This window comes from Lactuca sativa, chromosome 3 (assembly GCF_002870075.4).
Source record: "Lactuca sativa cultivar Salinas chromosome 3, Lsat_Salinas_v11, whole genome shotgun sequence".
In the NCBI taxonomy this organism is placed as follows: Eukaryota; Viridiplantae; Streptophyta; class Magnoliopsida; order Asterales; family Asteraceae; genus Lactuca; species Lactuca sativa.
In genome coordinates, this window is record NC_056625.2 from 55606457 (window position 1) to 55631497 (window position 25041).

Here is a 25041-nt window from a genome sequence, read left to right on the forward strand (position 1 = left end):
CACTAATGAAACATTTTCCCTACAACTACTAACATCAAAGTTGGATTCTATTGTCTTCGACATGTATTTTCTTTTGAACATAATATTTTTGTAAACGAAACATATTGCTGAAAGAAATTATGCGTCCCCGCAGCTTTGCGCGGGTCCACCACTAGTGTGTGTATATATATATATATATATATATATATATATATATATATATATATATATATATATATATATATATTAATGACTTGAAGACTAAGCAACGTGTGTCTATCGCCTAATAAATACCTTTACAAATTTCCATAGTTGTAGGCATGCGAAAGCAAAGAAAAACAATTATTGCTCTAAAATAACTTATATTCTTTTCACAAATAACAAATTAACGATGATCAACTTGCCACAAAATGTCAATGACTCCTATCTACAACAATACAATGTTTGGTGTGAATATAAACACAAAAGATAAAGAAAATCACCTTCAAGATGATGAGCTCTTCGATTATGAGGAATTGTTGCCTGCCTGTGAACTCCCATTGGAGGGTGATTCCATGAAGAAAATAATAGGCTCCGGGTTATCAACAAATAATGTGAAAGATTTGGGTATCGGAGGCATGTTCACAGCCAAAACCCCTTCAAGCATCTGTTCCACGAGGCTCATTGATGGTCTACTCTCTTCCTCATATTGGATACACCAACATGCAATTTTGCAAACTTTTGTGACTTCTTCAACACTAGCTTTTCCGTTTAACCTACTGTCTAGCAAACTAAGGATATCACCTCCCCCATTAAGAACATCGGCAACCAAACTAGGGAAGAATGTACTCCTTGAATCTTCACAAGGCACTGTATTTCGCTTGCCATAAACTAATTCAAAAAGCATCTTTCCATAGCTATAAACATCTGCTTTAGCTGTGACAGCCACCCCTGATAACCATTCTGGTGCTAGATATCCTCGTGTCCCTCTTATAGTCGTCAAAACCCTACTAAATTCTCGACCAACAAGCTTTGCCAGACCAAAATCTGCAATTTTCGGACAGAATTCAGCATCTAAAAGAATATTTTCTGGCTTTATGTCACAATGAATGATACAGTCTCTGCACTTCTCATGAAGATAAACCAAGCCTCTTGCAATTCCAAGTGCAATCTGATACCTGGTTTCCCAGTTTAGAACTTGTTTTCCATGGAAAAGATGGGTGTCCAGAGAGCTATTTGCCATGTAATCATACACTAACAGCTTATTGTTACCTTGTGCACAAAACCCACGAAGGCGTACAAGATTAACGTGTTGGATAGTACCGATTGTGCTGACTTCACTCCTGAACTGCTTCTCTCCTTGGCTGATGCTTTCAAGCTTTTTCACTGCCACAATCGACGAATCTAGCAGTACCCCTTTGAAAACGGAACCAAAACCACCTTCTCCCAATTTGTCCGAGAAATTTTTGGTGGCTATTTGCAAATCTTTGTAGACAAACGCCACCAGCAAACCCTCCATTGTCGTCTTTCCCACCGATAATGATACCCTCTTTTTTCTATAGATTAAAACCAAAACTACAACCAAGAAAAGAACCACACCTCCCACCACCCCAACAACAACAATCAGATTATTACTCTTCTTAGGACGAGGAAGATCCTTAGAAGCAACTTTAATGTAGATTGTATTCCCACTACCATCGTCTTCTGAGAGGTTCAACAGATTTCCATCCCAAACTAAACATTGAGCAGCGACAAAAGAGTAAGCATTACACAAGCAATCATTCAAACAGGTGGTACGACATTCTCCAGCACTCCCAACTGCTACAGAGTTATTTGGAGGCAGATTCTTGACTCTAATCTTGAGAAAATCTTGCTTTTCCATGTTTCTCCCACACTGCAAATCGGTTTTTCTCACACATCCACTGGAGAAATCACTCTGATTCCAATCACTCTCTGATCTAGGATTGAAGCCAGTCAAGCAATTACAAAAAGGTGATCCAGACTGCCTGCAAATCCCAAAAGACCCACATAATGCGTAGACCTCACACTGCGTTTTAGGTTCAAACCAAATTAAATTCAACTCTTTATTATTTTCCGACCATGCTAATTGCTGAATTGTACCAGAAACATCTAATATAAATAAAGATATAATGGAAGGATCATACACAGAATAAATGAAGTAACTCTCGTTAACATTTTCATGGTAGCTGTATATGTAATTGTAATCCAACCTTGTTTCCGGTACTAAATAAAATGCTTCCCCATCCCAAGCCCCACTTGTCCAATATTGTTGGAAGCCATTCCACTTGCTTACATACTCTTTACCTGGCGGATGAAGCTCCACTGAGAATAGTCCTACAGCAGGATCTTCGTTGCTTCTCCATGATCTAATAATCTGACTCTGTTTTGTTCTATTATCATAACCAAGTTTAGCACCAGGCAACCAAGTATGAGTTGGGTGGTCAAAACTTTGCCAAAAAGGTTCAATTGAATTTGAACCGGAGTCTCTCAAGACTAAGTTACCATTATCAAGAATAACAGCTGTTGCAGAGTTCAAAGTGGTGGTGGTGGTGGTTGTGACATTTGTGGACCAAATCTGGGACTTGGACTCATTCAAGAGCACCAAATTACCATCAATGGTTTTTAGTTCTGAACGAAATCTATCAGAGATGGGTGTTTCTCTGTTTGCCACCCAAACTATGGAAAGAGGATTGGATTTGAGCTTCTTATACCAAATGCCAATGTAATAGTTGGAAGTGTTACCTGCTTTAAAGAAACCCAGCTCGAATTGTTCACCTTCAGATATGATTGTATGGTCTCCAGACAGAGACTGGTTTGCAGATATGGTGTTGGCTCCAGATGAGAGAGTTATGGTCAGAGAGAAACACAGGAGGACCAGAAACCTCCCCGGATTTCTTTCTTTGAAGAAGCACATGACTTGTACAGAATTTGAGAGATGAGAGATATTAAATCATATGCACAAACATATTACCAGTATTACTTGGGGTTTATACATCTGGCATTTAAGCCCTGACTAAGGTGAAGTTCTTAGGGGTCAAAGAAGACTGGTTCCGAGTCAACAAAGTAGTACTTGCTAAACCCACTTAGAATAATAATATTACAAGTGGGTCAATTTAAATTGATATAACTCTTTCATTCCGTCACATGTTTGAAAGTCATATCTACTCCCTTCAACGGTTTAACCACAGATTTAGAAACAAAGTCAATTTCTAGATGTCGAACTTCACATCATTGTCTTCCTCGTCATAAGCTTTCCAAATATCAAATTTGCTCAATTCTTTTAACAGTTTTAAAATAATTTTTTGTTATTTTAAATCTTTCTAATGAAAAGAAAATATTAATAGACAATAATACCCTTGTAGGAATACTTTGATGTTACTACAAACACATACCCTGTCACAACTTCGCCGTAATCAACTCACGTTTTCCTCAAAACTTCATCGCCACGATATTTTACCCTAACCTTTCACTTTTTCATTAATAGGAGATGATCACCTCTCAATGTACTAATAATAGTACTGTATGAAGCATGAAAAAGAGAAAGAGGCACGGTGTATTCTTCTTGCGCAAGGGACCTAACCGCACCATCGTAGTGACACCTCACCTCACCATGGTGTTTGGTACTGGTACACCGCACAATCTTAGCAACTAAGAACCACTTGTATTTGTGCGTTTCCTTTCGTGTGTGTGTGTGTGTGTGCTCAGTTGAGTATTTCCCAATTGTATGTGAATGAAACAAATCCACATTTTGACCTGGTGGATTATCAATGTACATATAGGTAGAGGTTGGTGTGAAGGGGCATATCAATGTGTTATAAGTCGATAACCTTCAAGTTCAAACGTTAAGCAAAATATTATGATAATAATTCAAGCGAAATAAATAACTATTTGCATACCCAATAACAATGTAAAACATTAAATAATTGTTAAATGTGACTTGAGCATTAAAGCCCCGAATGCGTTGGAGCTTTTGGTAACACATTGGAGCATTTGGCCAATTGCGCTGAAGCATTACCAAATATGCTACAGAAAAATGCATCGGAGGCAGACTAACGGGCTGGAACATGGAGCTTTTCCAAATGCATTGTGCGGCATGGTCAAATGTGCTCAGAACTTGGAGGATGCACCAAAGCTATGGAGATTGCGCTCCCAGATGCGTGCCAGAACTTTCCAAATGCGTCGCCTAGGTAAATGGCAGGAGGTCATGCACATTCTCTCAAGGTTGAAGATTCTAGAAGCAATTACATGATCTTACGATTGGTTGACATTCATTTGGACCTAAAAATGGATGGGCATAACCCATTAGGATTTGATGTCTGATTCTCAGTCTATAAATAAGTGCGAATGCTAACTAAGATTTAATTGAGTGGTCTTTTGTCAGTCTCGATAGTACCACAGTACTGTTTATCTATTTTAGAATACTCGTTCCTGCCATGTGGATGTAGGTCATATTGACAGAACCACGTTAAATATAGTAGCTTTATGTGGGTGTTCAATATTTCTCGTTTATTCCTAACAAGTGGTATTAGAGCCACAATTTGATATGTTGATTATAGAGATGTCTCACAAATTCGAATGATTTCAATCAATGGAATGTGGGGATGTGGGAACTATTAAATAGGGTTGCACGACGGCTTTGGAATTTTTTGAAAAAGTAATCTTTCAGACCTTCGTCAAAGAAAATGACCACCATTCATGCAATTTACTTTAAGATAGTAGAAGATATGAAAAACATTAAACAACAATTTGCCTCGAATATTAACTCCAATAGGAGCAAATATAATCAAATCCAACAAGCTAAGTAACAATATAATCACTTTCCCATTAAACAAATCCAAAGCCTCAAGAGCATGAACTCCATACCTTTACATCTAGTATTCAAAACTGAACTAAACAGACCTCTCAAACCACCATCCATGTCAAATGCCTATATCCAGCCCACCTAGCAGCAACACGTATACCAATGGCTAATGCTGCACACAATAAAGGAACAGGAACCCTTCTGTCCCCTGTTGTCGTAGCAACACCTTCACTTTCTTCTATTTCAGGCTGATTCTTTGAGTACTGAAACACAGACAAACCCAAAAAGCCACCCATCACCACCACTCTAACCCATGGCTCTCCTACACCTGCTAACACTGCTGCAACGGGCAATACAGAGGAGACATAATCTCTCTTTTTGATAAAACGAGAATAAGAAAATAACCCAAAAAGAATAGTCCAAAAAGGAAGGTCTCCAATCATTCCTTTCACAGCAAAGTAGCCGATGAGGCCAGAAACTGTTAACAAATGCCATTGGTTGTCTACTGAAGTTGGAGATGCAACTTCACTGATGGCAAGTATGATTGAAGTCAACATGATTACTGTTGAAAGCTCGGGAATGGGAGTGTATGCTACTATTTGAGAGTAGAATGCTCGAAGGGTGTAAAAGGTAGTTTCAATGGCTCTAATTATTGAAGTGATTGGATCGCCTATGAAATGGAATATGAGAGCTAATAATAGCTTTGAAAGGTTTCCAAGAAATTGAAGTATAGATGTTGCAGCTCTTTTCCAGTTGTAAAGTTCCCATATGACTGTTCTCCACGCATAGATGAGGAAACCCAGTGCTGATTTGGTTGAATAAAACAAAAGGTAGAAATGTCAGCTTCTATCATGATTCACGAACACTATTTGAGCTTGAAATCGAGATTAAGTTCTAAACACCAAAAATGCATATTCAACTTCACTAAATAGACACGTAAAAACATCCATAGAAAGTATGTACAGATTAAGAAAATGTAAAATTACCTATAAAATAAGGCCATCTAATAGGAGGATCGGGAACTTCTTTGGTCAAGTATCTAAACCTTTCAGGCATCGTGCTCTCTCCTCGCGCTTGTATTTCGGCTTCATTATTAACATCTTTTGACGTAGAACTCTCTACCTGTTCTCCTTCTCCATCACTGGATGTTGATTTTACAACAAACCCTAGATTTTTTCTACCAAATGAAAAAATTCCCAATTTCTTCTTAGCAGGGAGCGCTGTAGAAGAATTACGTGATTGGATAGACTTTGATGTCGTTCTTGGAATTGGAATCGAATGCCGAGAAAGTTTGGGAGATGGGTATGTAGAGGTAAGTGTTGAAACCATCGCCATCGGAAGTTTTAGGGTTTAGAAAGAGGCTTTAGCCATGCTTATCCCCTGTCTGAATGAGAATTTGGAAAAAGAGAAACATTCAGCACAAGCATCCAGAATTTTGTCAAGATCCGCCTAACAGTCCGATGAGCCGACTCGGACAACTTAGTTTTTTGTTTGATTTCACCCCTCTCTAAAATTTTGTCAATTTTGGTGTCCCACATTTGAAGCTACTCACTCACAACGTCAATGTTACTAGATGGACCAAAGGTTTGAGCTTCTTTTTTGCATTATCGCCTCCAATTAGACGAGGTGACACTCCCTATGGGTTCGCGTTGTTGAGGTTAAATCCGACATGACTATCAGAAGATTGATTATGGTTTGTCTCAGACGATTTGTTTTATCTTGAAATTTGCACCTGTAAATTTGTCTGTCAATTTAAGACAAAGCCATTTTGTTTTTTTGTGCATAACTAGTCAAAAAGACTCATTTGGAAAAGGTCTGTTGTATCTTGCTTGGTAAATGGCACGAACATTTGCAATAATGTCCGTTTCATTAACACCACTTTGCGGATTGCGGACGGTATTCATGTAAATGTCATTATATTCCATGACATTTTTGCTAGCCGTCCTCTATTCAGAATAAATTTGCTCATATGAGCAATACATTTTTCTCATCGGATTAAAAAGCTTTTCCACACTCTTATCTTGAAAGTTTTGCGATCTTGGTTTTGCCTCTCGTAGAATCTTATGATATGTCAAACTATGCTTCAGCTAACACATTCTCTTATATGGCGGTCCAACTTTGTCGTGGGGCCCTTCAATTTCCTCTTTGTTGTGGCATGGGCTCCTTTTCCGATTTCGGCTTGTGAAATGGGCCCATCGTCGGAAGAATCGGTATCTTCATCAAGTAGGGGTCGTGGTTGGGTTTGGAAATTTTGTTAAAGAAGGACATTGGGTTTCGGAAACCATCTCAAACGGGTTAAATGCGGGGTTGGTTAGGGTGGTGTTTTGGGGTTGGAAAGTAGTTTGGGTTTGAAAAAGGTTTTGTTGTGAAATAGGTATGTATTGAGGATATTGATACATAATTGGAACCATTCCCACAAAATGGTAATTTACGAGAGAGTAAAGAGGTTGATCGTATGAGGGTTTATAAGGTATTGGTGATGTAGGGTTTAGTGAAGGATTTGGTGAAGACATGTTGTCGGATTTTGAGGATTTTTTTTCTTTCTTCTTAGGGTTGCATGATGAAACTGGAAGTAAAGAGATTATGAGAGAAAATGAGATTATATGTAATAAAATGTTGGTGTTGAGTGTGTATTTATAGTGGTTCTAAGAAAATTTTAAGTTTGTTTGTTTTTTTTTTAAAGACAAAATTGCAATAATGGTCCCTGTGGTATGTCGAAAATTGTCACTTTTGGCCAAACAGGTTTGGACTAGCACCAATGGTCCAAACGTTTCCATTTTATTGCGAGTTTGGTCCATTTTGGTTAAATTTTTTCTAAAATGATGATTTTGCCCTTTGTATTTATTTTTTTCATTTTTTTATTACAGAGATAAAAAAATTACCATCTCTCACTCACACACACAAATTCTCTCTCTCTCTCTCTCTCTCTCTCTCTCTCTCTCTTGTTTGTTGATTACCACCGGCCAAAGAAGAAGACACCGGTGGCTGCCACCGACCTAGGCTGCCCCTCCGTCTCCTTCTGGTCAGGTAGCACCACCCAAATACCCGCTTCGATCGTTGCTGCCCTCCCTTTGAACCACGACAGCCGGCGACGAGAGAAAGGAGATTAAGATTCGAAGTAAGGGTTTCTTGGCGGCTAGGGTTTTTAGATGGGCTGTCCTTTATCTCCGATGACGACTTCAACTCTGTAAATCCTACATGGAAGAACACGATAACAAACCCGACTCAGTCCGTCCCTCTTTCTAAGTCCGTTCTTAACAGGTCTCCCCATTTCTCAGATCTACATACACTCCAGATGTGACTGACGAAGGAGACGTTCTTAACAGGTCTCCCTCTTTCTAAGTCCGTTCTTAACAGGCCAGAGAAACCCTTTCTCTTTACGGAGGTTTGCTGGTGGCGGCGACGACTTCCTCTCCCTAGATTTTCAGATCTGTTGTGGCGTTTGTGTATGTGTGTGTGTTTAATATCGTTGGTCTTTTTCGAGTTTGTGGGTGTGTCAAATCGAACCCAGATGTCTCAGGTTTGTAGCGACGCCGGATCTGGATCTATGGATCTGTCGTCCTCCCTAGCTTTTCAGATATGTTGTGGTGATGGATTTTGCCAAAATATCGATGTTGGTGGTGGTGTTGAACCGGTGGCGATGGTTGGCGATGGCTGCCGGAAAATCTGACTGGTGTTGGTGGTTACCGGAAAATCCGACAGTTGTTGGTGTTTGCCGGAAAATATGGTTGCTGTTTGAACTCAAACGATGGAGATGGTAGAAGGGGAAGAGGTTGTAGAGAGAGAGAGAGAGAGAGCATTTTTTTTCTTTTTTTTCTTTTCTTTTTTGATTTTTGTAACAAAAAAATTGAAAAAACAAAATATAAAGGGCAAAATCGTCATTTAAAACCAAAATAGACCAAACTCGCAACAAAATGAAACTTTTTGGACCATTAGTGCTAGTCCAAACCTGTTTGGCCTAAAGTGACAATTTTCGACATACCACAGAGACCATTCTTGCAATTTTGTCTTTTTTAAATAATGAGAATCTTATTATTATTATTATTGTTATTTAAAAATGGTCAAATGCTCTTTTTTTTGGTCAAAAAGACATTTACTCATCTCTCTCTTCACGCTACACCATTGGCGAACTCATCTTGGCGCACACTAGGGTTGGTGTTGGCAAGTGTGGCACATCCGAGACGAGCTACACTTAATGCAGTCTTAGGATCCAAAGAAAATTGTAAACATTTGCGAGTAAATCTCTATTCCACACACGTATAGGGATTTTGAAGTGTCAAATTGGGTTACAATTTTATGTTTAATAATGAGAAAAAAATATTTATGCTAAATATTCTAAAATATTTTTGCCAATCAAGAATAACCACACTTACTAATAATATATGCATCTTAAAAAGCCTAACAATATCTTTTCCTTGTATGCTTTCTTCTGATATGATCATATGAAATCAAACCCTCAAACTCGACCATTAAAATTGATAACCAAAATTTACCAAAAACAAAGCCAGTTTTTAAGTCCAAATAATGCAAATCGACAACAAGCATATGACACAGTAAAGAGTTACATTACATATGAATTTGATGTGTTAATCGACAACAATCATCTGACAAAATCATCAATGAGACCTAATAATAGATTTAAGTTGCCAAATCCAAGAGTACATCATTCCTAACGCACAGTAAAATGAGATAATCATAAGGGGTAAAAACGGAAATCTATCACCAAGAATCAAAGGATGAAGAAACTGTCCCCATATCTCCACAACCACAAACCCAACCATATAACTCTTTTCTATCCATCCACTAACAACACCACCATCTTTTTTCTCGGAAAATGTAGAAGAAAACCCAAACCACATTATAGCAACATATAAAAGAAGCAAGATCACTTTTACAGGATATTCTTGAGCTTCATAGAGAAGAGGAAACAACGAGTATATAGAAACTGCAAAGAAAAACATGTCACATTAATGGCGTTCAATAATTAATATGCAAATAAAATCATGAATACCTATAGATAACATGAAGTAATGTCGTGCATCCTGAATGCTTTCTACTGCAACAACTGCAAGTGGAATCAAAAAATGAAGAGAAGCCTTTTCATGAACATGCCACCCAAACAAAAACCCACATGTGTACGCGTATGCAACCCATCTAACAATCTTTTTAGGGTCAGGATTCCTCCAAATCTTAACAACACAAGGTAAAATAGCAAGAAGAACAACACCAAATGTTACCAAAGGAGTAACTGTAGGTAATATTGCAAAAGGAGAAGAATCTCCAACTAACCCACCAGTGAACGAAGCAGTTGGTGTTTTGATATAAAACCCTAATTTTGTAAACACAAAAGCAAGAAGCTTATCTGAGAGTATATAGAACACCCAAAAATTTGGAGCCCAGTATGCATGGCATAATCCCCTACCAAAAGGAAACATACGTTTCAAAACATCTTGTATTTGTCCATGACATGCAAATGGTCCATAAGCTGTTACAAAAACAGCAATCACTACTACTCCCATTGTTATCAACTTACTGAAACCCCTCAAAAAGCCTCCGCGACAGTAGTGTCGCAAAATATACACAAAATAAACGGGCCCAGCAACTGCAAATAAATGTTTGAAACATAGCAGAATCGCGAAAATGAAACCACCAGTTAAGTCATGCCCATTTTGAAGTGCACCTAAAGAGGCCATTAAAAGCCCTAGAAGAAACCCATTGTATTGGAAATGGATGTGGTCAACAATCAATAACCCAGGTGATGAAATGACTGAAATCCAGATCAAGAAACGTTTCTTTGAGTTCAAGTTTTTGGTTAATTTGTAAATGGAATAGATTAAGATTGAATCGGAGGCGATTACTGTGAGTCTTTGGAAGATGATGACTGAAGGGGATTTGTAGTTTAGGCCATTGTAGAGGTCTGTGATTGTGGGGTCCACAAGGGACGCAAAATGGGAAAGGAGATACTCGAAGTAAGCAAAGAATGGAGGGTAATCGAGCGTCCATGGGCTTGTTTCATCTGTGTACCATTGAGATAATGGTAGGGTGTGGGTGAGGGCTAGCCAGTTACGGTGGACTTCAAAATCAGTGCTGTGATAGGCTGGGATGAGGAGAAGTTTGAAGAATGTGGAAATGAGGGAGAACCAGAGGAGATCTTTGATTATGGTATTTGTAGGTTCATGTGGATTTTGGAGATGGGTTTGTTTTTCTTTTGATTGTTGTGGTTTTTTCTGCTTTGTGGGTTTCATGGCTTCTCTATTGAGGTTTTCTGCAGTTGGGTTTAATTTAGCTGCATTGCACTCCACATCATTGATAAACTGAAGCAGACCTGGAATAAACTATACTGCAGAAAAAGGTCTCATAGTGAATTTGATCTTTCCATGTTATTGCCAAAATTCAAATTGCACAATCAACATTGAGGGCCTGTAAACCTGATCACTTCAATCAGCTGACAAAATAAAAGACCAAAAATTAACAATGAGAGCCTGATACACATATACAAATCCAGCAACAAGTAAACAAACAAAACGAATAGTGAAAACACAGAGGAATTAGAATATACAGTAATTAACAGAGTGTGTCTTGTATGAAAATCGTTGAGTAGGATAAGAAATAATAATGTTACAACATTGCGAAGAAAATCAGTTCAAATAATATGCTATTATCATGACCATTTTACATTGTAATAGCCAACAACAAAGAGAAAAACAAAATTAGGTTAAACTTACTTGACAGGGGGAGAGGTGAGCGTGATCCAATGAGTGCATGCTGCGGGGAAACCGAAGTGTTCAAGAACGAGAGTCCGACACAAAGAGTCACAGAGATCGACGACGAGAAATCTGTGCGTGTGTGTGTGTGAGAGAGAGAGAGAGAGAGAGAGAGAGAGAGAGAGAGAGAGAGAGAGAGAGAGAGAGAGAGAGAGAGAGAGAGAGAGACGGAAGAGACGATCGCAACTGGACTTCGAGTCAAGTCCAAGAGGGCCTGTTATCCTTTCTTAAAATTGGGCTAAAATCATATATAGATTTAAGATTTACGCCTTCTTCGGTTCTACTTACGGAGAAAAATGAGAGAATACGAAGAGAAAGTGAGGGGTGTTGAAGGAAAATCGTGTTCCCGAGTTTCATTAACGGAAGGAAAATGAGGGTAGGGGAAGGATTTTGGAGTCATATTTTCCTTCCAAATTTTCCTCCCAAATTGGGCGGATTTGGAAAGAAAGTGAGGGGAAGAAAAATTTTATGTTTTATTTTCTTTTTCCTCCTAACTCGGGAACACAAAAACTTAAAATTTTCCTTTCATTTCCTTTCATTTCCTTCGAACTCGGGAACACGGAATAATGAATATTTTCCTTCACCTCCCTTTCTTTCCGTCAAAATTTTCCTTCCCTTTCTTTTAATTAATTTACAAAAAAACTCGGGAACAAGGCGTTATTGAATTTTTACCGAAAAATGGTGTACCTAATTTTGTTTAGAGAAATTGTCTTTTTGTAGCAAGAATATGACTTATCTTATCAATTCGTTATAATTAACTTTTTAGTTTGTTTAAATTTGGATAATTTTTTTTACATATCTAGATAACAAACTTGTTAGAAGTGTTTATATATGACCATTATGACATATTGTAACAGGTTACATTCGGTTATAATGGTCATATGTGAACATTTTTAATAAGTTCGTTACCTAGATGTCTAAAAAAAAGTTACCCAAATATGAACAACGAAAACATAATTACCCTGATAAGTCAATTTTCATTTTTATTGAGGTAGTCGATCATAATGTTTGTAATCTTAATGAATTCAGTTAAATTTCCTTAAAACAATATTTATGATCATTTAAATTGGTCACGACATGTTGGGAGCCGTTTTTGATAACATAATTATCATATATATATATATATATATATATATATATATACACACACACACACACACACACACATAGAGAGAGAGAGAGAGAGTTAAGTTCAAATAAGAATAATAAATAAAATGAAACCATGAAAACACTAGTTTTATGTTATTATTCTGCTATGAATTTAATATGTGTAGTATAGTAGTAATTATGCTATGAATTTAATATGTGTAGTATAGTAGTAATTATAATGTGAATATTAACATATAAGTTTTCATACATTTATTTTTACATTATTATTCTACTATAAAACTCATATATGTGTAATAATTTAATAATTTTTAATGTGAATATTAATGTTTGGTTGTTTATATATGTTCTTGATGTGCACAAAAGTACCTACTTGTTTTAAATTTATAACTTAACTAACTTAACTAAATTATGCACCTATAGGCAGTGGACCTAGTCGAATAATAGAATAGCTTGGGTAATTCGGATGTCGAACACAATGAACGAAATTCAATTAATTAATATAACTACTTCTAATTAAACTAAGAGACAACTTAAAGTAAGGGGTTACTGATTTTGCAAGATCATAAGAACTTAATTCAAATTACTATTAACTAAACAATTTAACAAACAAAGAAAAAGAAGTTACTTCAAGATTTAAAAAGTACTTCTGCTTAGATCCGATTACACCTTCTCATATGATTGATTTCTAGTCGATAAAATATATTGATTACCAATTCGTTAGCTAGCTATTATCATCAAATATCTAGACTTATTAATTTATGAATTACCATGCAATGATCAAACACAAGTTAAACACCAAATCGATAATGAACACAAATTGGATTATAAATTATAGTAGTTACTTTCTTATGATCAAGTTAAATAACCAAGCACAAATTAATATTAATTATGTTCTCTAACACAGTTAAAGTTACTAGCTTTAATAACTTTATATAAGATGCGATTAATCCTAACTCTAATTATTTAATGATAAAAAACAATTAGGTGACAAATTCATGCAATTAGAATTATCAACTATCACGCAAAATCTGATTTATAAGCAATATAAGCTATAACTAAAACATGCTAGGGTTTTAATTATCAAACACAAGTAAAATCAACATAAAACATCCAATAATTGAAATCAACACAATAAGATCAAGTTCATCTTCACCAAACTAAAGTATAAGGTTTTTAGCCTCTCATAGTTGTTGGATTAGGTGTCTAAGTCCATTACTATAATTGGTATAAACTTGAATTAACAGTAGCAATGTTCTTTTGGGTTGCCTTCAAACCTGGCAAGTGAATAGGATAACTGTTAGAGAGAGAAGAATGATTTATTAATTTATTACTTGGTTAATAAATTAATTAGAAATCTAAATAAATGATTTATTAATGTATTATAGAAATAATATATAAATTATAAATCATAATGTTAGTTAATATTTAATCAGAAATTAATTTAGAATTAATTTTGGGATTAAAAGAATTAATTGAAACTGTAGGGACTAAATGTGACAATGTTCAATAGTTGAGCATTGATCATTTTAGAACCTCCCTAAAAAGGGGGGAGGGGGGAACGAATTCTAGGGTGTTCTTAGGGTTTCCTTGGGTTCTAAGGGTGCATTGGATGCTTTAGGGAAGAAGTTAAGGGATTAGAGTTATCTTGGATATACCTGCCTAATCCAATACCTTCCTAACACCTATATAAACCCTACACCATATGGAATTTTGGCTATGCACTCTTAGAAAAGGCTTAGAGCTGAAATTCTTCTTCCCTTCTCTCTCTTTCTCTCTATATATATAGTAATCCTTGGTTGCTTGAGTTTGTTTGTGAGCCATTAGAGGCACGATACTTGTGGCGCTTGCTACCGAAGGTCTTTCAAGCAAGGTTTTTAGATTGTTATTACAATATAACAATCAAGGTATGTATTTTAATCTTTATCATGAATTTCAATTATAATACATAGAACCTAGGGTTTCTTCTTTTGTGTTCAAGTTTGCATGTTCAATTAGAGAAAACTTAGATTCAATCAATTTAGGGTTACATGCACACATAGGAATATATGTTTTGCTCAAAATTCATCAATAGTAGCAGAAAAACACAGACAATCCATGAAAATTAGACTAAAAATGAGTATATTTAACAAAACGAATGGATCTAGGTAGAATTCTTTTAAATCTTCTTCATCTCTTGAGCTCCAACTGATTCTCGATCTTCTTTTGAGTTTCCAGAGGTTTTTAGTCACAATTCTCTTTGAGGAACAACGGACTTAAGGAAGCCGACTCTCGTTTAGAAAATCGACCTGATATTCCCCTATTCGACCTAATGTTCGAATATGTATAGTTTTCCATATAACTAGTCACCACGTCGTGGTCTTCATGTATATCTCATATTCTCCAAGTAAGCTTATTGGTAGATAATCTTTTGTTTACCACGTCGTGGTCCTCTGTCTTTTAGTCTATTTTTTTCTTCTTTTGGTCCTACTTGTCGTTTTCCTGCTTCTAGCTCCTTTTTTTCTTCCTTTTTGTCCCGACCATGTCTTTGCTACTACAAAACATATTTCAAACATGATAAGTACATTTTGTTCAAAACTAAGCATAATTGTAGCTAAAAGTATTAGAAATATGCATGAAAAACATGATTAAATATGCATATATATCAGTTATTCTTCATGTTATTGGTCTCCATCTCTAATATTTTTAGTCTCTAGTAAATTTTAATTTTTATATTTAATATCATAAACAATAAATTTCTATAAAATGACGATGTGTGTTTTCTCTGTTAAATCTAGAGTTTTTTTTTTTTTTTTTTTTTTTTTTTTTTTTTTTTAAACAAAGTGGTGTATTTTAATAAGATATTTACCAGAATGATGTGGTTTTTAAAATATTTATCATTTAGGTTAAATTTTAATATTTTATACCAAATCAAAATTAAAAGGTAAAACAAAAAAATTTGACTTACAGGGTAATTACCTTTTTGTTTTGTTCATACGTGGGTAACTACTTTTTTTGTACACATCTAGGTAACGAACTTGATGAAAGTGTTCACATATGACCATTATAACATGATATAACCTACTAGAACAGGTCATAATGGTCATATGTGAACACTTCCAACAAATTTGTTACCTAGATGTGTACAAAAAAATAGTTACTCAGATGTGAACAAAACGAAAAGTTAATTACTTTAATAAGTCATATTCCCTTTGTAGTGTAATAATTACTATTGAACATATTCTGCGACTCTTATTTTTTATATAATTTAATTATTTATGGTAAAATCTGACATGCTAAGTTAATTCGATAAGAAATAAGTGAGTTTTGATAAGGTATACCATATTGTTAAATTAATTTGGTTGATACGACACGATACAAAAACTAAATGAGTAAAGCTAGGGTTGAGGGTTTCAACTCGAAGTTGACTTGGAAATGATCCGTTTATCTATATTTAGTGTATTTTAAGTGTTTAGAACTTTGGATAAATTATACATACCCACTCCTTTAATAAAAAAAACTTTATCTTCATGTTTTTTCTTTTTCTCTTATAGTCTACAGTCTCGACCACTCACTCAACTCATGACCTCGTCCTTCTGCCTCCCAAACTCATACTCTTTTTTAGTTTTATTTATTTATCTACTTTTTTTTTACAATTCATGTAACACCCGTTTATTTATTAGTTAAATAAATAAATTTATGAATGAATAGTAACCCTAAAATAAATAATTGAAAGTTTAGAGGGTTAAATGGTAAATTTCGGACTCAATTCGTAAAGAGAGTTGAAGGACGGGGTCAAAAGGGTAATATATGGACTTTAATTGAGAATAATTTGTAAATGAGGGGTTGGATGGTATCTGTTGGACTTATAATGAAAGGAATTATTGGAGCAGGGGTGTAATGGGTAATTATGGGAGCTATTTCGAAATTATTCAGGAAGGAGGGGCCATAGTTGCCATTATGGAAGTGAGTTTGGTTGGACCCGGGTATAAAACACTCCCGTAACCCTAACCCTAGAGCCATGATAGCCGCCACCTTCTCCATCTTCAATCACCAGCCGCCAACCACAGCCTCTCTAGTCTGTCGTCGTCGCCGCTGCTTAGTCGAGTTCAACACCATCCGCCACATCGTAACCGAGACGCCTTCACTACTGCCGGAATCCTCAGCCGACGGCGAGTCTCGTGTGGGAGTCGCGTCCGATAGGGAGGTCGGGGGTAGATGATGAAGCTGCCACCCCGCCGTTGAGGTCGTTGGCCACCGGCTGTCGCCACCTTGCACCACCGAAGTTGCCATCGCGAATCAGTGCATCGACCATCGTGGTTAGCTGTTGCTGTCGTCATCATTTCCTCTCCGCCACCAGCTACGTTCCTGTTTCGCCATGAAGGAGAGTTGTTGCTAAATGCGAAGGCCGCCGCTGATGTCGTCGGCATTCACGATGTCGTTTCCGCTCCTGTCGCCGTTGACGCCGATCCAAGCACCGCTGTTGTCGGCTATTTCTCTATCGCCGTTGTCACCCACCACAGGTGGGTGTTGGAATCGTTTTCCGAGCAATAGGTTGCGAGTGTGGGTGGCTGCCGATGTGAAATCGTTCTGCTACCGACATTTGTCTTCGCCGGCCACCTCGGGTGGCTGTATGTGCGTGTTACCGTGAAATTAGGTGTGTGTGTGTGTTATGTAATTGGGAATTTATGAAAAACTCACCACCACCACCACAAGGTGGTGGCTGCCACCATGCACCGCCGTGGATGTGTGTGTTTAGTAGGTGTGTGCGTTTTTATTTGAGTTTTAAGCATTATAAAGTGTATTGCAAAATGTAATAATGAAAGGAAATTGAAAACCACCACCTTAGGGTGGTGGCTGCCGCCACCGGCCGCTGTGTCGGGTGGCGGTGTGCTTAGTTGTGTTGGGATTGCTAGTTTGGGGATGTTTGGTCAAGGGACTAAAACCCTAATGGGCCTTGAAACCCTAATGGGCCCAATGAGGCTTAATGGGCTTAATGGACTCTAATGGATCCAAGGACTTAACTAATGGGCCTATTGGGCTAAGATGGGTTGGAAACCCTAATTAGGGTTTAGAAAACCCTAATATTGGATTTATGGGCTTGGACTTATTGAGACCCACTTGTGGGCCATTGGAAAACCCTAATGCCATCAAAACCCTAATATTGGGGAATTAATTGAGACACACGGGACTTATTAATAACTTGGAGTATTAAATAATAATCATTGGCAAAGATTAATCTAAGCGATATTAGACTTAATGGATTAAGTCCTTAGAAGATTAAGTCCTTAATGGGTTAAGTAGGAAACCTAACCCTAATTGTCATTTTATGTGAAACCCTAATCTGAGTTGGGTTTATTATTGGGCCTCTTTATTGGGCCTTGATGATCGGGTTATTAATGGGCCATCCAAAGTCAAGCAATTAGACTAGAATAATTTAATGGGCCTAGGGTAAGGCCCATGTAAGGGGCTTGGGCCCAATTTGGAAAATTGGGCGATAGTTGGGCCTTAATGATTATATGATGTTGGGCCTTAGAATGAGACCATGTATAGGCCTAGGCCCAAATTGGAAAATTAAGCCATGTGTTGGGCTTTGATTCCTAATTGACTTTGGGCCTATAGATTGGGCCTTGGGCTTGAATAAGCCAAGCTTGGGGTAATGTAGTAATTATCCAAAGAATGTACTATTGGTTATGTATTAGAACCCAATTATTAATTGGGTGATGTTTTGATATTGACAGTTCGGGAAGCTGTCATCCAACAGCTGGGGTTGAGTCTGCGGGACTTCAACAGTGTGGGATTGTGTCTACGGGACTTTAGTAGTGTGAGGTGAGTTACCTTCCAGTAGAGGTGGGTCTACGGCCACAATGCCGGCCCACCAGTAGGAGTTGTTGTTAGATGATTGTCTTTGTGATAATTGTCTATGTTTGCTACTACCTGTTATGTTTATGTGCTAGCATTATATGATGTTATGTGATAGTGGTAGTAGGGGTGAAATAGTCCCCGGTTACCGGTCGATAGGGCCGAATGGGTAGGATTAGTACCCAACTATGCTAGACAGATTATGATATACGTGATATGATATTATGTGGTAGTAGTAGGGGGTGAAATAGCCCCCACTTACCGGTCGACATGACCGAAGGGGCAGGCCAACACCCAGATATGCTAGGCAGTATATGACTTATGTGTTTATGTTATGCTTTTATGTGGTAGTGTTAGGGGGTGAAATAGTCCTCGGTTACCGGTTGAAAGATACCGAAGGGGAGGCCAGCACCCAGGTATGCTAGGTAGTATCCGGTCGAGAGGACTGAAGGGGAGGCTAGCACCCAGATATGCTAGGTAGTATCCGGTCGAGAGGACCGAAGGGGTAGGTCGGGCACCCAGATATGCCTGACAGTATATGTATGTTATATGATCGTATAGTATGTGGTATGATGGAGGAACTCACTAAGCTTTGTGTTTACAGTTTTCAGTTTTGGTTTCAAGTACTTCATTTTCAAAGGAAAGGAGCCGGCTTGATCGCAACGCATCACACTATGGTTTTCCACACACGAGATCTTTGGGATTACACTCTGATATTGTTTTTTGATAACATGTTTGATTATTTCTACTTTGGTTTTGACATGACATGATATTACAAATGCTTTATTACACTGTTGGTTTTATAATTACGTATTTAAAAATGAAATTTTTGGCCTTGAAAATTGGGATGTTACAAGTTGGTATCAGAGCCTTGGTTTGAGGGATTCGAACATACTCTCGGGTGTGTCTGAACTCAAACTAAGGGATTGGTATGAAAATTTTCAAAAGTAAAACCATTTTATAAAAAGGAGTTTGAAAAGAATCTGAAAAGAGAAAGGTACTTTGAGAAGAACAAAGTGTGTGATGCGTGCAATCAGCCGAGCTCACCCAAGATACCCATACATGTTATGTTATGGTATGATATGATATGATTATGAGAATTGCATGCTAGATTAGGGCTAAGGACCTAGGAGGATGCCTTATATGCCTATTGTATGTGCTTGTAGACTTGCATGTTAGTACTAATCAGTCAGTAATAGAATTGCCTGTTTAGGTTATGCCTGATTGTATGAGCCTTTAAATTGCATGTACAGATTCCTGATTAGAGGATATAATGATTTGATTGGAATATGATGGTTAGATTTTCCATTGTATGAATTTTGCTTGCTTTGTGCTTTGTGGGACTCTTCGTAATGTGAGTTAACTATTAAGTGAATATGCTAAGTCACATGTGGCACAGGCTGGATAACCTCAGAGTGATAGATTTGACCCTATTGCGTAGCTCTCGTTTGAGTCTAACCGTTATAGGGATGAGTCTGCTACTTGAAGGATTATCTGATCTCTGTTGTATGTGGCTATATTCATGAGGTAGCTAGTTGACATTACCGGGAATCTTTCAGCAGCTGAGGACTGGGTCGGTACGGGAACCTAGGAAAGCCTAGGATATGTTTCAGTGAGTTAATAGTGAGGCTCAGTTAGACTTGGGTGTACCAGTTGAGGAAGTCACTTGGAGGATCCGGGAGGATTGCTAAGGAAAGTATGGATAGGTGTGGAAGGTAGTATTGGGCCCGTACTACTGAAAACACAGGATCCATACTCGAAACAGTGAGAGTCTTGGAGAATCTAAGAAGCTTCAGGGAAGAGTTTGTGACCCAGTTTGGGGACAAAGGATGTTCCCGTTGTTGCAGCTTAGCCACTGGCAAGCAAGCTAGTGCGCGTGACAGGGTGTCAGTGTAACATCCGGATTCCCAGGTATATGATTTATTCATTTAATTTTTGGAGTTTGTGGAGGAACTCGGCGAGTTGGCGCAAAGACTCGCCGAGTAGGGACGCGGATGTTCATTCTAGTTCATGTCTGGACTCGGCGAGTCCACGCTGTTTTGTGAAGCCCTAATTTCCAAGGCTTGGGACCTATTTAAAGGCCCTTATGGCCGTCCATTGCGGCTACCACACCACAGAGAGAGTCCTAGATCGCTTGTGAGGAGAAGAGAGCCCCTTTGTTGATCATTGTTGGTGAAATTTGAAGGAGAAGGTGTCCAAGGCAAAAGAAGGCTGAAGGAAGTGCAAATCTAGTGTCTTCAGAGATCAAAGGCTTCATATTAAGGTATTCCTTCGGACCTTCTCCAGTATTGGGTGTTGATTCATAGAGTTAGGGTTTTTAACCCTTTAGAAGAAGAGTATGTAGAGTATTTAGTCTCCTTTTTCGAGTATGTGCTTTGGATCTGGACTCAAAGAGGTCCAGAGACCTTAACCCTTGGAGCTTTATGAGCCATTTTGGAAGTCATGAACTTAGAATGTCATTTTTGGGGCTAAATCACCATTTTGGACCATTTCTATGTTATATGTGTGTCAAGGTCCAAACTTTACGTGATTATCATGCTTGGGGAGGCTAGATCTATGATTGTATGGGACGGATCTGACCTCAGAAGTTGTTTTGAGAGTGTGCATGGCATGAACTCGCCGAGTCCCAAGAACAGACTTGGCGAGTAGTATGAAGGTTTCCCATTAATCATTCAGTGAGTGGACTGCCGAGTTGGGGGATGACTCGGTGAGTCAGAAGGGATTAGAGGACTGAAGTTCAAGGCTGTACTCGCCGAGTTGTTCTTGAAACTCGGCGAGTTGAGTCGGGGTGGCCCCGCGATTCATGCCTGATGTGACTCGTCGAGTTTAGGGAGGGACTCGACGTGCCAAGCGGGACAAAGAGTTAGGAGTCATGTGTGTACTCGCCGAGTCACCGGAGTGCACTCGGCGAGTTGGGTCAAAGTTTGACCGTTGACTTTGGTTGACTTTTAGGGTTTGGTCAACAATGGAGTCCTTGAGTCAAGAGGGGGGGGGGGGGGGGGAGGGGGGTAAAATAGTCTTTTACCCTTCTGAGGGTGACAATAGAGGGTCGAGTCTAGCCTCGAGTGTTATATTTATGAGGATATTTACTTTGTGTGAATAGGCGGAGGCTAGGCAATACTTCTACCGAGTCAGGGATTTACGAGAGTCTGAGGTGAGTCTTCTCACTATACTTTACCTTGAGTAGGTAATCAGAGTTATGTGATACAATGTTTGTATGCTATATATATGTTTTATGTGCTGCACTGCATTATTCTATGTGATTTATGCTATGCATGTTTACAGAGTTAGAACCTGAAGGTTCACAGAGATAAAACCTGAGGGTTCACAAAGTTTGGGTGCACGGACCCACAGAGTTATAGCCTCGAGTGGCTAATACGTGTTATATATGGTATTTTAGGGAACTCACTAAGCTTTGTGCTTACAGTGTTATGTGTTATGTGTTTCAGGTACTAGTGAGGATCGCGGGAAGGCGCCGGCCTGATCAGTACACACACGGGATTTTTATGTCATGAGATCTTGGGATTGATATATGTTATGAATTGAGTTTTAAATAATGATGTTTTTATGAGTAATGAATGAATTATGTTTTTATAAAATGCGAAAAATTGTTTTGAAATTTACGGTGTTACAGTCAGACCCTGAAGGATATGATTTCCGAGAGTTGCAGATGCGGGATCGATTTGGGGGCACCTTGGAAAGAGAGGTGCGTGCCAGGTGCGTATAGTAGAGGGTCCCGAGAAGAGACCCATGACTTCTGATCATTGGGTGAAAGGCCAGCATGGCCTGAGTCAGTACAGCGCGTACGAGAAAGTACACGAGGGAGTTTGTCACTCCAAGGGTTTAGGCTGCCACAGGGTAGCAGGATTGGTCATATCAGCAGAAGGGGGGGGGGGGGTCAGTATTCCTCCGGATGTTGCAGGTATGTCATCTTCTATGATATTAGGTGGATGTTTGGAATATGTACCGCTCTAGAATTATGAGTGGGTTTGGATAAGTTAGACCTCGGGTCGGTTTTTCTGCTAGTGTTGGGTTACCAAGGATTATATATGTTGCCCTGCATGCCGAAAGGTCCTTGATGAACCCAAAGAGGGACGCATCTTGCGGAGTGGGTTCCGCGCATACCGTTATCATTTCGGATCTTTGTCGGGATCTATGCAAGAGTATTATTTAGAGGATACTCGATCAGGGTTGGAGTGATAGCTCTCTAGTGAGGTCAACGTTCAGGGATTCTACCATTGTTTAGGTATGGTCGGTAATTGTCTATGAATGAACTTTGGAGTTTAAGGCACTACCGTTGCTAGGACATGACTGGTAGCATGAAGAGGGTAGTGTCAGTCACGGGCGTTAGATGCATAAGTGGTTGGTCATCGCATGTTCAGGATAATTGTGTTTTCGCATGGGCTGTGTTCGGTTAGAGTTCAGTGGTACTTCAAGATTGGAAACGAGAACGAGGATTCGTCAGCTAGAGTGAAGATTGAGATCTTCAGTTGACAGCATGTTAGATGGATTAAGGTGTCAGACTGGATCAGATTTCAATAGTACTCATCAAGATTCCCGAGGAATGGAGATCTCTAGGTTTAATCGGCGATTAAGCGCTAGCATTGGTAGGCACATGTTGTCATCAGTGGGATATCAGAAAGCGAGAAGGAATGGGAATCCTTCAATTCTTATGTAATGTGAAGACTTAGTCGAATATAAGTGGGGGAGAGCCTTTTTATAAAGTTCTCCAACTGTGAGTTCTGTTTGCACAAGGTGCAATCTCTTGGCCACCTTGTCAACCAGAAGGGTATTCTAGTTGATTCAGCCAAGATAGAGGTCGTGATGCAGTGGGAGATTCCGAGGTCTCCATATGAGATTCGGAATTCCCTGGGTATAACGGGTTATTTCCTAAGATTTATGCAGGACTTCTTCGAGATTGTGGTTCCTTTGACCCGAATGTCCAAGAAGTCGATGGCCTTTAGTTGGGGGCCGAGCAGCAGGCAGCCTTCGAGGCTCTCAGACAGCGGTTGTGCGAGGCACCGATTCTCACCATGCTAGAGGGTGTAGATGATTTCGTGGTTTACTGTGACGCTTAATCACGGGCATGGGTGCGGTATTGATACAATGGGGTCACGTGATAGCAGGTTTCGGGAACCAGGTTAAAGTTCTGGTTAGGACTCGAGTTCAGTTGAGGGTTAGGTCGAGTGCGTGTTCGACCCGGTTTGGAAAGTGTTGTAAGACTACGGGGGTAGCTGTAGCATTCACTAGCGGTCAAATAGTATGGAAAGTATTGTAAGACTACGGGGCTAGCCGTAACATTCACTAGCATCATATAATGTGAGGGGTGTTGTAAGTCTGTGGGTGTAGCCGTAGCATTCACCAGGCAGCCAGATAGTGTCAGAGTGTTGTAAGTATGCAGGTGTAGCATTAGCATTCACTAGGTTGATAGATGGCATGAGCATATTGTTAGAACGCGGAAGGAACAGTAGTACCCACCAGTTCGGGTGCAGCAGTGAGGATATGGAAATCCAGGTATTGGATTTCGGTATTACCCATATGGATTAGATCTGGTTGAGCCGGTGATAAGACTATAGAAACACCACTACAGTTATGATACCAGGGAAGTAATGGACTGCATAAGGGCATTTGTGATGTAAGGATACCCTTGGTTAGGTAGCAATCACTTTTAGTCTTGGATGTGATGATGACAGGATTCGATGCATGGACCCGATCGGTTAGACTAGAAGGTTGTTAGAGCCTCAATGGCATGATAACTAGTGACAACTAGTTCCAGAGAAGGATTTCGTTCAGAAGTCGTGTGAGGCGACTAAGTAGGGAGTCCTTTGGCTCCGCAGTCGGATGGGAACCCAGTATTTCAGAGGATTGGCAAGCGAGTTGAGACCCAGGAGGTCTTGGTAGCTTTTGGTAAGCAACTATGTAACAACGCATACTGCTTCTGGCAGTTGAGTGTTCGGGCAGTTTTAGCCTTTGGGCAGTGTTAGTATTTTCATTTCAGGTTGCAAATACGGACATAATAGCTGGTTGATTGGGAAGTGGTAAGCCACTTGCAACGAGATTATCTGAGTTTTAGCCAAGTATAAGTGAATTACAGGGATAAGTGGGTCTGTGATTCTATTTTTCTAGTGGGAACCCTGAGTTAGCAGGAGATGAGTAGGCAGCAAAGAGACAAGTGGACTGGATTCAGCAATAACGATTCAGTAAGAGTGCTCTGTCAGGGATCCAGGCCATCTCGAGATAGTAGAATTCAGATGAGTAGATGTGATTTTGTTGCGAGGAATTAGCACACCTGTGAATTATAGGGCTTTACGAGGATTGGTCATGGCTACCCTGGGAAGGCAAGGGTGTGTCTAGAATGGTGACCATGATACTAGAGTGGTTGGGTGTGTAAGGAAGGATAAGGAATGATTTCGAGGACGAAATCTAATTTAAGTAGGGGAGAGTTGTAACACCCGTTTATTTATTAGTTAAATAAATAAATTTGTGAACGAATAGTAACCCTAGAATAAATAATTGAAAGTTTAGAGGGTTAAATGGTAAATTTCGGAC

The 25041-nt window shown here is 38.9% G+C and overlaps 3 protein-coding genes across 3 annotated transcripts; all 3 read right to left on the minus strand.

Moving 5' to 3' along the window:
• Nucleotides 1–264: 264 nt before the first annotated feature.
• LOC111914500 (G-type lectin S-receptor-like serine/threonine-protein kinase At2g19130) lies at nt 265–4553 on the minus strand. Its single transcript, XM_023910235.3, has one exon. The coding sequence runs from the start codon at nt 2891–2893 to the stop codon at nt 485–487; it is 2409 nt and encodes an 802-aa protein (XP_023766003.1). The 5' UTR covers nt 2894–4553; the 3' UTR covers nt 265–484.
• A 151-nt stretch (nt 4554–4704) lies between these two features.
• LOC111914501 (uncharacterized) lies at nt 4705–6243 on the minus strand. The gene is made up of 2 exons (XM_023910236.3): nt 5767–6243; nt 4705–5585 (listed from the first exon to the last, which is right to left on the minus strand). Exons 1-2 carry the CDS (start codon nt 6113–6115, stop codon nt 4882–4884), a joined length of 1053 nt encoding a protein of 350 aa, XP_023766004.2. The 5' UTR covers nt 6116–6243; the 3' UTR covers nt 4705–4881.
• A 3083-nt stretch (nt 6244–9326) lies between these two features.
• LOC111914502 (probable dolichyl pyrophosphate Glc1Man9GlcNAc2 alpha-1,3-glucosyltransferase) lies at nt 9327–11720 on the minus strand. The gene is made up of 3 exons (XM_023910238.3): nt 11506–11720; nt 9792–11225; nt 9327–9725 (listed from the first exon to the last, which is right to left on the minus strand). Exons 2-3 carry the CDS (start codon nt 11023–11025, stop codon nt 9397–9399), a joined length of 1563 nt encoding a protein of 520 aa, XP_023766006.1. The 5' UTR covers nt 11026–11225; nt 11506–11720; the 3' UTR covers nt 9327–9396.
• Nucleotides 11721–25041: the final 13321 nt, after the last annotated feature.

Excerpts from the sequence above, each read along its gene's own strand:
- LOC111914500 (XM_023910235.3), bottom strand. The coding sequence starts at position 2,893 with ATGTGCTTCTTCAAAGAAAGAAATCCGGGGAGGTTTCTGGTCCTCCTG.
- LOC111914501 (XM_023910236.3), bottom strand. The coding sequence starts at position 6,115 with ATGGCGATGGTTTCAACACTTACCTCTACATACCCATCTCCCAAACTT. Across the intron at positions 5,586-5,766 it reads TAGATGGCCTTATTTTATAG|CACTGGGTTTCCTCATCTAT; the intron begins GTAATTTTACAT and ends CAACCAAATCAG.
- LOC111914502 (XM_023910238.3), bottom strand. The coding sequence starts at position 11,025 with ATGAAACCCACAAAGCAGAAAAAACCACAACAATCAAAAGAAAAACAA. Across the intron at positions 9,726-9,791 it reads TTACTTCATGTTATCTATAG|TTTCTATATACTCGTTGTTT; the intron begins GTATTCATGATT and ends TTTTCTTTGCAG.